Source organism: Martes martes (genome assembly GCF_963455335.1).
Source record: "Martes martes genome assembly, chromosome: 5".
Lineage (NCBI taxonomy): Eukaryota > Metazoa > Chordata > Mammalia > Carnivora > Mustelidae > Martes > Martes martes.
In genome coordinates this window covers 92,420,439-92,433,264 of record NC_137892.1, presented here as the reverse complement: position 1 = coordinate 92,433,264, position 12,826 = coordinate 92,420,439, and the positions used below count along the sequence as shown (strand labels likewise).

Genomic DNA, 12,826 nt, shown 5'->3' with positions numbered 1-12,826 from the left:
TCACGTCACTTGGCAACAGGGAACCAGTGGCAGAAATGGAATGAAGGTTGCGCATCAGCTGGCTTTGAACAGGGAGATGATTTTGGATTATCCAGTCTAATCGTGAGTCTTTACAAGTGGAAGAGGAAGGCATGAGAGGGTCAGAGGGACACGAGGACAGAGCAGGAAGGACCGTGGCAGCTGGAGAAGGGTTCAGGGTTGGGGGGCTGGTTATGAGATGAGGCAGCTGTAGGCAGCCGGGGGGGATGGTGGTGGTGGCCCAGCCCCCAGTCAGCAAGGGGACAGGAGCCCCACCCGCACAGCCACATGGCACCTCCTTCTGCCCACAACCGAATCAGCAAGAGAAGCGAGTGCCCCCAGGGCCTCAGGATTGGAACACGGCTTGGTACCCCGGGAACCCACTGCCCGTCCTCAGGAAAGGAAACCATAGCTCACCTTCATTGACTTCATCACTTTCTCTATCCACCTGGGCTTTCAGGACATATCTTTTTATGAGCCGCTTCATGATTTTCTGAAATGGGAGCACAAGGAAAGGGTCAGACAAGCCTGGCCAAGGACAGACGCAGGAGCCCGCATGGTGTATGTACGCCTACCCCACTCCCGCAGAGCGCCCGGTCAGTGGCTGGGGATGTCCCCGTGCCCGGTGCCTCTCTTTTCAGGGTGCTTCTCCTCTTGTGGGTCCTGGGCCTGTGTCTGTTTAACTACTCCGCTAGAGTGACCCTACCCCGGGGATGTGAGACCAGGACACTCAAGGGGGAGAGGCCAAACCAGGGAGAGTGAGGGCTGCTTGAGGGCCCTATGCCTGACTCCACCCGGACCCTTTTTGTCACCTTAGCTGGTCATGGCCTCTCCTCGGGGCTTAGCACAGGGTCAGGACCAGGCTGGACAAGTCCACTCTACCTTGGAAAATTCCTACCAAAGGCAGAAACAGTTATGGGGGGACCTCGGGAGGTTTTGCCAGGATCCCACTTCCCTGAAAGCCTGCGTGCCTGTCGTGCTGGAGGGGGAGGGCTGGGCCGGTAGCTTCCATATATTATGCAGATACAGGCTCTTGAAGCAAATGAGGAGGTAGGAGTAAACACTTAAGAGACACCAAGAATAGAGCCAAGTGCGAGAAAGACGGCAGGAGGTGAACTTTGGATTTTGCCAGCTGGTCCTTGGAAGGTTCCTGGGCAGTCACAGGATTTAGAAATACTTGGATAGCTGAGATTTCGGAATCTCACCAGGGCCGAGCAGCTGGCAGAGAGGGAGGGATTCCCTGCTCCTTGCTGACCCCTTCCTCTCGCCGGCTCACACCTGGGGACTCAGGGGACAGAGGCAGCATTTTCTACATGGGAGGGACATGAATTCTGTCCCTGGCTGTGCTGTGTGTGGTCAGGCAGGTTACCGAGTCCTCTCCGACTATGTGGGCTCAGGAAAAGCTTTTTTGTAAGCCAAGGGAAGTGGATGGCTGGATGGCAAAGAGAAGGATTGAGCCCATTCTTGTCATCAGCTGCGGGTTCTCTCAGTGCCTTTGATGGCAAAGGTGTCTCCAGGCTGTGCGACTCCAGGACTCTAACCAAACTCAGCAAAGGCTGTCTGGAGGGAGCCCTGTGTCACCTCCAGGCCGCTACTGCCCAACCCCCCTCCACCCTCGGGCTACTGGTCTCCTTGGCTCTGTGCTTTGAGTTGTGATCTTATTTTGGCTGAACTGTGCGAGAGCAAGTTGTCTTCATGCTGCCCTCTGTCAGAGACGCCTGGGTCTTGCCGTGTTAGTGGTTAAACTGCGCTGCTAGATTTCTCCTTGACATTCTCCTAGTTCCTAAAGCAGGTTACCCAAGTGGTAAGAATCGATGCCTTTCCTGGCACTCAGTAATGCTCTTTTCACTTTGAACTCCGAAACCCATACAAAACCAACTTTGTCCCGAGCAGTCTCAGGGAAGAAGCACAAAACCCCAAAAACCCAGACCACCAGGTATCTGGAATTCATCCTGAATGTAACATTCAGAAATATTCTGCAAGTTTTCGGGCTGAAGCAAGTCAAGGGGATCTTGTTAACATTTGTTGCCATTTGAAGGAAAAACCTCAAGAATTAAGGGTTGTTTAGTTTCTGGATTCATCAGTTGAAGAATCTTTAAATATATGGGGTAAAAGTATAACCTGGAGGTGAAAAGTGGAGAGTACACTGTTCCGCAATGGTGCTGAGTCAAGTCTTTCTACAGATATGGCCGTGATCACCGTCTTAACCTGTGTTGTAGCACAACATGACTCAACCCGTTATTTTAAAAGATTCCATGGTACATTTATTACTAATACACAGTGTGCCCCTCGAACTCCATTTGTTTTGAATAGGTGAGACCCCGCTCATAAGCCCCTAGTGTAGAGTGGCTCTCTGGGAGGAGGGGAGAATGGGTGGAAAAGAAACAAGAAAACACTTATATTGAGTACTTCCTGTAGACCGGGGTCCCCTTAGCCTCCTTGACAAAATGACCTCACTGAATGCTTCCAGAAACCTGGTGAGCGTGGGGAGGTCATCTCCATTCATAGAGGAGGACACTGAGCCTCATGTTGTGAGGTGACTTATCCAAGGTCACACAGCCAGGAAGTGGCAGATCTGAGATGTAACCAAAGTGGAAACCAAAGCTGGGGCTTCTTCCAACACTCAGGAAAAGGTTATACACAAGATGCTTTTGGGGGTTGGGATATAGGAACTGGTTCCCATTGGTCAGAGGGGTTTGGGCCACTCGTAGGTACCTACTTGTTCTTGAAAAAACAGTTTTCTATGCAGGCAGAAGCCTCAGCTAGATTTTGGAGGATGGATGGGTTTGTCCAGTTGTTACCCCTTAGAGTATTTCAATTAAAAAACTGTTTAAAAAAACTTCCTTGGGGAAGAAGGTCACTGGCTTGTCACTGTCACGAGTGCTCACGGTCCATTCTTGAAGGCTGGCATGCCTCATCTGAGCTAAGGTTTGCACATCTGTGGCTCCAAGGGGAGAGCAACAAATGTTTGTTATGAAGCCCCTCACTATGCATCAGGATTTTAGGGGCTTAATATGGAATAAGCAGAACCTCATGAGCACGGCAGACAAGCAGGGACCCGTTACCCTTCCTCCCACCCCCACTTCACTCCCAGGAGTGACAGGTGTCTTAAAGGCGAGTTGTGTGACTGCCTAGCATCTGTTTAGAGACTTTGTGTCCTGATGGGCACCGGGTTTTCCTTCAATGTGTACGTGTTAGATAACCTGGGGTATGTAGGAGAAGATGCCAGTCTTGTCCCCAGAAATGCGGAAGTGGCTAGAAACTGCCCAAACTGCCCAAAGTTCTCTTTAACACAGATGCTAGAGGGGATATCTGTTTTCAGAAAAGATGGACATCAAAAGCCCCCCCCCACTGTCTTTAGGGCAAAAGAATGTTCCTTTGTGATCGGTTTGGGATGTCCCCTTGCTGTCTTTCATAGAATTCTTTCACTTCAAGATAATAATAAACTTTCCCCAAGTGGATGTGTCCCCGTTGGTGTCAAATCTACTGACCTTGCCCTCCTGCCCTTAGCAGGTGCTGGAGATGAGCATAGCTAGTGACATCACTTAGGCCAAAGAGCTAATACTGGAGGGGATGAGGGTGAGAGGCGTAAGGGATCGGAGTGGTCATGACAGTGAGGTCCAGGAAAGGAGCCTCATGGTTCCCCTGCCTATATTCCCAGGGATGCTGGTGGTGCTGGGAGACATAGAAAGCCTTTCTATGGAAGAGAGGCATCTCTCTGTGCAGCCAGGGGAGCTCAAGATGTTAACAAAGAGGACACAGATGGGATGTTGAAGATGGTCCACAAAGCAGAACCTAGAGGGAGCAGTGTTGCCACCCAGGAAAACAGAAATTGAGGGATGCTTGGAAGGGAGGGTACAAAATGGATCCCAGGACATGCCATGTGTTCAACTAGGGTTTATCAGACACCAGAAATAGAAGGAATCTCCGTTGGCGAGTTGTCTATCCTGTTCTCTTCAGTCTCTACAGAAAAGGCCACATAGAGCATGAAAAGGAGGACTGGGTTTGGGGAAGGGATTACACCCCAGATGCTGGGGCTGGTGTGATGAACAGACTGTGCCTGGATTCTCTGGTGCATTTGGGGTGCAGCTTGTTTGCTTTGCCTGAGAAGGAAACACAGCTCTCAGAGCGGGACTGGATGAGTCTGCATGCACCCCAGCAGACAGGCACCTTGGATTCTGGAGCAGGTCACAGGGTAGCTTTTACGGGAGGTGTACTTTGACCCCTTCATCAGTATCTTGGTTTTGGTTCACCGTTTAGTTTCACATGAACCCAGATTGGGGGGAAAAAATCAAACAAAAAACCCACGACATTGCAAAAGTAAGGGGTTGGTTTTGTAAAAATAGCCATCAGACCCCTCATAGCCTAAGTTAAAGCAAAGCACAGAGAGCCTCTGGTCTGCAGAAATGGCCTTCCCTTACACCAGAGAACCCCCAGATGGCAAAGCATGGACAAGCTGAAATACCCCACGCACTGAGTTTAAAAAACCAAACAGATCTACTGAAGAGACACAAAGGCAACGAGCTTAAAAACTCCATGCATGTGGATGACACTGGGATGCTACAGCATTTCTCAGAACGCTGACAGTGTAAGGGACATGTGTCCAGCCATCCGTCCTCAGGGAGGTGATGGCTCTGGGTGCAGCCAGGAGCATAAGGAAGAGGAAGTGTGCAGGCTCCTTCTGCACATTTGGAAGTTGCTTTGGGAAGAAAGTAGTGCAACTTGGAAGGCTGCCAGTGGGCCCAAGAAAACAAGAGGCTTTGCCAGACCCTTGCCCCAGTTCTTCATTCTAGAAGCTCCTTCTATACCTTGCCCCCTCCCCTCATGTTCCACAGGCTCAGATTGTTCTCAGGCAGGCAGGACAGGTTCTCCACAAGCCTTGGGTGCCCAGGAAAGGTGATGTAGTAAGAGAGGACTACTCTTGTGAGTCAGAGAGAGTTCAGCCAGCTGTGGACCTTAACCACTGAGCCCCAGTTTTCTCTCTGTTTAATGGGGTTAAAGCTACTGCCTCTCCCTCTGGCGTTGGGTGAGATCACACCTGGGCTAGCGTCTAGGCTGCACCCCGCCATCCTTCATGCCATCTCTTATTTCACTCCTTTCTGAGCAGATGATGGCTCAGGAAGATACCCAGACTTCACCTGAGCCAGGGCGCATGGGCAAATGCAAAAAGGGCTCTCCCTTCTTTGCTCCCTCTCAGCCCTTCCCCTCTGATGCGTACTGGCCCTGGGTTTCCTTCCTTCTTTTCTGTGACAACTGTTTGAATAAATAGCCCAGGGGCTTTTCTTGGTGGAATCACAAAATATGGGGTGAGCAGGCTGCCCAAGGTCATCAGTAGCCCAAAGCCCAGTACCACCCAATCTCTGTAATCACTGTGGGAAGCTTCTGGGGACGTTGATGGCAGCAGGGACTCAGCCAGTGGTGAGGGAAGACAGAAATGGGATCACCCTGAGGCTGCTTTTGAAAACAGTCTTGTTCATAAAGGATTCATTCTGGGCAGAGGACATTCACCACATCATCAGTCTTCCTTTATCTCGGCAGCTGATTCTTCTCGAAACCCATCAGAGACTTGACCCTAACCCATGAGGCTTTCTATCTCTTTCGTGACACAGATAATCTATACTTTTCTCTGAGAAGCTGAGCAATAAAAATCTCTCCACTGACTGGAGGATTTGTGCTGTAACATAACTCAAAGCAGATCAAACTGGTCAGGCCCAATTTTGCACACAATTAAATACAAGATTTGCCCGTTTCTAGTTTTTAGCCTGTGTCCTCTCATCAAACTCTAAGTACTTTGAGGGATGAACCGTTTCTTAATTGTGTGCTTAAATGCTCCTACCTGCATAGCTGGCTTCTGAAATATGGGTGGAGATACCTTTAGGGACCTAGCCTAGAAGATGCTAGGTCTCACTGCTCCATTTGGGATGGCGGCAGCAGGGGCCACGCTCAGGACAGCTTCCAGTTCACCTCTGATAAGCACTGATCAGCATGGACAGAACTGCTGATCATCGAGAAAGGGAAGGCAGGAAACGAATGGCCTGTACTTTTGTAATCAATAACCTGAAGTTGCCATTTATCACTGGCTCATGGGCTGATTCAAATGGATAGAGAGGTGTGGCACTAATTTCCAAAAGCAACGCAAAGGACTGTAAGCATAAAAAGTCTTCTAAGGTGCATGTACAAGAACTGACTTTGGCAGGCTGGCATCTTAGGTCAGGGGCTCTGTGAAGACACCCATGTCCACCTGGTCGCTTCAGACACACGCCTGGGAGTCATGCTGGGCACCCCGTCCCTGCAGAGAAGCATCACGCCCCATTGCCTGTCTGCCCAGAATGTATATTGAATCTGTCTGCTTTTCTCCCTCACCCTACTCACATCCCAGTCTATGTCTCGCTCCCTTGCACCTGGATGACTGTCCCCAGCCAGGCTTCTCCCCTCCTGCTTTTGTGGCTTTTGTGGATGCCCTTTCCATCCCTGGGAGGCCCCACAGGGCTACCTCCTTCTTTGAGGTCTTAGCTAAGTGTCCTGTCCTTGAAGTGGCTTCCTCTGATACCGCACCTAAGCAGGGACTCCCTCCTGTTCTCCATTGTTTGCCCCCTGTTGTTTTCTTCTTTCTCCCTTGATCACTTTGAGGTATTTATGTGTGTGTTTCTTGTTGCTTGTCTCCATGCCTCACTGGCCTGGACGTGCTGCTGCCACAGGAACCCATCTCCATCCCCAGGGAGTAGCGGTGCCTGGTCTATCCTTTGCACTCAGTGCATGTTTGTGGAGTGAAGGAAGGGATGGAGCTGTGGGCTGGGGGGGCCGACACAGCCCAGTTACTAAATCCATGTCTAGAGAGGGCCCCCTTCTGCCCATGCCTGGGGAAGGGGTGGTTACCTGGTATCGGGTGGGCTTGCTGAAACTGTTATTTGCTGTCAGGTTTTCAGAATTCCTCATCCCAGCCTGGTAGCGAGTCTTCTGGAAAAACAGACAACACCACCACCCAAATACATAATAAGTACTACACACACACACAGACACGTGTTCATACAACACATATGACAGCCGTCTGTGAACAGCACAGATGAGACTGTCCCTGAAAAGAGGCCCCTCACGAAGCTTATATACCCACTGCTGCTGGGCTTCTTAGAACACCGTTCTTAGGACCTTAGTTCTGTAGGATGACTACAGGTTATAGAATATAGTTTGGTCAACTTTGGGAAGCCCTGAGTTGTAGTTTATAGGGGGTATCTTTCTTCCAGGGGGCCTCAGAGATTCTCATATGCTACTAAACCTTGACAGTCTTCAGGAGGGGGAGATGATGGGCAAGGAAACCTTTCTCCCCGGAGATCATTCTCCAGGCACTTTCTTGGAAGAGCCATTCCTCTGTGGAGGCCCACGACGTGGTTGCCTCCGTGGGGGTGTGGCTTAGCCCCCAGTAGGGCGACCCCTGCAGGGAACTGTGGGGGGAAGGGCAGCTACCCCAGGCTGCCTCTGCTGGGGCTGCAGCTTACACTGATGTGTCCACGGATTATGAAAAGTGGAGGCCCCTTGCTGACCTCCCTCGCATCAGTGGCACCCTCTGAATCAAGCACATCCCCCTCCCTCTCTCACTGTCTTCTCTGGTCCCATAAACCCCATGCCACCTACCCTGAATTTGGAATTCAGCATGCCCATTTCAAGGTCATTTTCACAGCTTTTGGCCTTGGATTTACAGAGTTTGATGAGGCACATCTTGATTCTCATTATGAGATAATAAAATGATTTAGGACTTGGCACTAGATTGAAAGGAGCAGGAAGAGTTCTTCCTTCATCAAAGTAAGACAGCCAGAGCTTTGCTCGGGCAAATTTCCACTCCACATCTGCATCCTCCTGTGGGACAAAGGGAAACAAACACACCATCAAAGGCCACAGTTGAATAGTGGAGTTCAGTGTGAGGGACCGGGGTTCAGGCAGACTTGGAAACGGGACCGGCTGAGGGGCTGCGGGTGCTCTCCCTCTTCACAAAGGCCCTGGATGAGGAGTTTCTCTTGCTCAGACCATACGAAATTAGTCCTCCCTGAGATCTCTGCCTGACTCCGCGGGATTCGTTTCTTGGAAAACCTCAGCCTGTTCCTCCTCCCTGACTCTCCGCTGGGTATTTTCACAAACATTTCTCCACGTGCTGCAAACCCGAGAACCGTGCTCACTGGAACTTAATCCCGTCAGCCATCGAGAGTTCTGCTGGTTCACGAATCACCACCACAGCATCAAGGGATTCATGTTCCAGAGCAGTGCTGCCCAGTAGAAATAGCAAGTAAGCCACAAAGGTGAACCATGTAAGTAAATTTAAATTTTCTAGTAGCCACAGTATAAAAGGGAAAACGGAACAGGTGTGGGTTTTTTTTTTCTTTTCAGGTTTTTATTTAAATTCTAGTTAGCGAATGCATAGGGTAATGGTTTCAGGTGTAGAAGTTAGTGATTCATCAAAGCTTACATTATTTTAAAGTGTTATTTATTTATTTATTTGAAGTAATGTCTCCACCCAACGTGGGGATCAAACTCACAGCCCTGAGATTGAGTCTCACAACCCCCCTGACTGAGCCAGCCAGGTGCCCCACAGAACAGGTGAAATTAATCTCAGTGATATCTAATTTTTTAATGCAGGAGATCCAAAATGTGAATCATTTCAGCGTGTCATCATTATAAAAATTCTTAATGAGATAACTCACATTTTTTTTTCCCCTACTGAGTCTCTGAAATTGGTGTGTATTTCATGCTTATAGCACATTCCCATGTGGACCTGACACATTTCACATACTTAGCAGGTACACGTAGTGAGCAGCTCCCGCGGTGTATCATATCACTGTGTATTTCTAATTAGCAAGCGTATTTCTGATTGGTAGGAGTGCTGCCCCAGGGGACGTGAAGGGATTCTGCATGTGTCGTTTGAGAGAAACAGACCTGTCTGTAGTGAGCCCCAGCCAGTCCAGCTGTGCTCTTTTCCCTCGTAGCAGTGAGAGATTTAAAACCCACATCCATTACATCTGACGTGGTATCCGTGCCCCCTAAGAGGTAGCAGGTGTGTATGGCTTTTATAGGCGGGCTCTTCAAGCTTCTGTCCTAGTGGGGTGGTTTGAGAGCAGCAAAGAGGCGTGGGGCTGGGTGTCAGACAGACCTGGGCTCACGACCCCTTACTAGCTGCCTGATTTCAGCAAGGGCTTTGGGCTCGCTCACCAGGAGATGGAAACGATGCTGCCTCCCTCTCGTAGTCCTGAGATTGGCACCGAGTCTGTCCAGCAGGGGGTGGGTTCCGATCCTCACAGACACTAGCTATGTTTCCAGGGACCATGGGTCTAGCAGGGGCCCATGTGAGGCTGCCGGGGGCGGGGGGCACCACGTGATACAAGGTTATCGCCTGCAGGCTTGGCCATCTGGCTTGCTTTTGCTGAGCCTCCATCAGCAGCTGGGCCAGTCTATGGGAGATCCTATCGGAGTCTTGTAGACTGAAAGCTTTGTCAGGGCGGGTTTTGCTCCTGGCCTCTGCTGCACACCAGGGAGGTGTGACAGGGACGCCTGACCTGAGAGGGACGGTGTTATAGTGGCGACAGCAGGGGCTCTGGAGCCTGCCTGGGTTCCAGTCCTGCCCCTCTTCTGCCCTAGCCGTGTAGCCATGGCAGGTGGCTTTACTGCTCTGGGCCTTAGTCTCCTCATCTGTAAAATGGCTACAAGAATGCCTACCTCATAGGTCATATGATGAGAATGACATGAGTTCACTTAGTGTCAGACATTAGTAAGCCCTCGGTAAATATTATTTTCATCTCCATAACTTAACACAGTGCCTGGAGTTCAACCTGTAGTTACTCAGCAGACATGTATCTAGTACCTACTCTGTGGCTGGCCTGGGCTTGGGATAGGCACAGGGTTGACTGTCCATGGACTTGTGGAGCCTGCGGCCTGGCCCATGGCACAAATATGGCAAACCGTTCATCACCTCGTCTTTCACCTAAAGTCGAGCTAAGGGCTACAGGGTCCTCTGGGTGTGGAGCTCCTGACCTGGCCCGCAGGGCCGAGGAGGCTGCCTGATGGCTGGTGTTGGAGCTGAGCTCCCCGGGGTGAGTAGTTCTCTACCAGGTCAAATGTGGGTGGGGTGAGAGCGGAGAAGAGTGGGAGATAATGAGTAGAAGAGGCAGTGAGAAGTGTAAACAGCTTTTCTGAGAAAGTTGGCAGGAAAGAGCAGGAGGGAAAGAGCTGGAAAGCGGGATCGAGGGAGGATTTTTTTAGTTACTTTTTTTTTTTTTTTTTAAAGATCCAGCATCTCATTTAAATGCTGATAGGAAGGGTGAAGCTAGGGGTGGAGCAGGGATGATGTATGGTGGCAGCTCTCAAGGACACAAGAGGACAGGGAGCACATGGGCAGGGCAGCTCAGGTGGAGAAGGACTCTCTCCCCCAAGATGGGGGCATGGCCCGTGTAGAGTCAGGTGGTCCATGGATTTGGAGAGTAGGTGCTCTCGATCTGTTGACTGAATAAATGAGTGTTCTCGCACTCGAAGTTCAGCGTGAGCCGGGGTACCTGGCTTGTTCCACTTCTCAGGATCGTTGCACATGCATTGTTGGTGAGATGGGAGGGAACATGTGCTCTTCCTTGAGAAGTCCAGAGCCTTGAGCGGAGGTGTGGGCTGCAGTGTGTGCTCTCCATCTCATGGCTCAAGGCCATGCTGGGGTAGCTTGACCTCACAAGCCCATGTGACGTCATGGCCATGTCTAATCCTGCCCCAAACTAGTGGGCATCTCTCCACACTAATCCCATGGTTTCCATGCCACATTCATTTGGACCAAAGCACAATGTGCTTGTTAGAACGGGGCCGCGCCCTGGGTGAGTGGTATGGAGACCTGCATGTTATCCGGGCACCATCTGGTTTCTCTTACAATTGGGGAAACTGAGACCCAGAAGGGCAGGAAGGGCTGGTTGGCAACAGCTCACCTGCGTAAGTGAGTAAATATGTACACCATGAAAACATATGCTCGTTTGTGGACAGAGTGCTGCATTTTCCTTTGGGGGGAAGGGGGACAGTAGGGACAAAGCTCAGGCTTCGTGCTGACTCACCTCTCCCTCTCACCTCTTGCTGCTTTTCCTGGTGCAGTCTGCCTTCTTACAGGCCAAGAATACCACATTATTTCACCCCTCCTGCCTTGGCTCATGTTGTTCCTACTGTTTAGAATACTCTAAATTTTGGGGGAGGTGTGTGTTATGAACCAAATGTGTCCCCTAAAATTCATATGTTGAAGCCCTAAACCCCAGTGCCTTAGAATGTGACTGTGTTTGGAAATAGGGCCTTTAAAGAGGTAAGTAACATTAAACAACGTTGCTAGAGTGGGCCCTGATCTGACATCAAGGATGAACTTATGCCGAGTGGAAGAGACGTCAGGGACCCACTCACAGGGAGCAAAGGCCATGGGAGGATGCCACGAGAAGGCAGCCATCTGCCAGCCGAGGAGAAACACCCAGAAGAAACCAGCTCTGCCAACACCCTGATCTGGGACGTCCAGACTCCAGAACTGTGGGAAAAACCCAGTCCGTGCTGCTCTGTTTCCACAGCCCTGCAAACCAATTCTGGGAGGTCTTTAATTTCTTCTTGTTGAGAAATACGATAGTGCTTGTTTCTTATAAAAGATCCAAGTACAAAGGTGTGACAGCCCCCTTCCAAAGCTCTCTCCTTTAACTCCCTTCCCCAGAGGATGCCCAGGGTCAACCCATCAAAGCTGTGGTAGCTTTTCCCTGCCTTTCTCTGCTTTTTCTTTCTGTATGTGCACATTCGTATTGTTATGTAAATAAGATTTTCCTAGATGTGCTTTTCCACAACTTGCATTTTTTCCCACTTAACGAGGTCATAGAGATTGTGCGATATCAGCACAAACAAGTTTTTTCCTCATTGTAGATGCAGTGTTCTTGAGTCTCCGACAGAGTTTATTGGAACCCTCTGAAATCAATGGGCTATTTGCACGTTTTTCCTTTAAGTATGTAAAACCATACTTCTGCCTAGGTCTATCCTAGGATTGCAATTGTTGAGTCAATTCAAAATAGGTTAGTGCATTTTATTAATCCTTAACTTATTTATTTTATCTTATAATAAGTGAAACAATAATAAGATTTAGAAAGCATGAAAAGGCCTAAGGAGAAAGGCATTCTGTCCCCCCCACCCCAACTCCCTCCATTCCCCCACCCCTTTTCTCTTCCACTCTCCCCTCCCCTGCCTCTGGACAGGTAGCCCTGCTGTGTTCCTTGTGGACCGTTTCAGAGATTTCTTCCTTTTCAAAGCTTAACCAATTAAAAGTGAGAGTGTATGCCCTTTTCTTCCTTTGTTACACAAGGGAGAGCACACTATGAACACTGTTCTGCAACTTGATTTTTTTCATTTAAACTCTAACTGGCAGGTCTATTGTCCAGTGTATGAAGAACATCTTTGTCCTTCCTGAAGTCGAGCACTATTCTCCTGTTCAGATGCATCATAATCTGTTTCACTAGATTCCTATGAATGCTCATTTAGTTTGTTCTTAGTTTCTTGTTCTTCCAAGCAAGGCTGTTATCAACAGCTTATGGCTTGTGCATTTCAGATTTTGATAAATTGTCTCCTGAACTCCCTGAGCTATTTGGCAAAGTTGTATCACTCTTTGAATGGCCTTCAGGCCTCACCTCTGGAAACTTCTCTGCTTTTGCAGCTTGTGTACCTGGTGGGACTGCTCTGGTTGCGCTGGGCCCAGGGCAGTGGAGTTTGCTCATCGGTGTATCTGTTTTTCTCAAGGAACTGAGTTGTTACAGGGCAGGGACTGTCTTAGTCATCTTTGTGT

General features: G+C 49.7%; 1 protein-coding gene across 1 annotated transcript in view; it reads right to left on the bottom strand.

Moving 5' to 3' along the window:
* TRPC7 (transient receptor potential cation channel subfamily C member 7) overlaps positions 1-12,826 on the bottom strand; it is a gene marked incomplete at both ends in the record, with an annotated part of 166,493 nt that overhangs the window by 1,937 nt on the left and 151,730 nt on the right. The window contains 3 exons of the mRNA XM_080804357.1: positions 436-511; positions 6,895-6,975; positions 7,648-7,869. Coding sequence (XP_080660483.1) covers positions 436-511; positions 6,895-6,975; positions 7,648-7,869 — 379 coding nt within the window. The remainder of the gene's footprint in view (positions 1-435; positions 512-6,894; positions 6,976-7,647; positions 7,870-12,826) is intronic.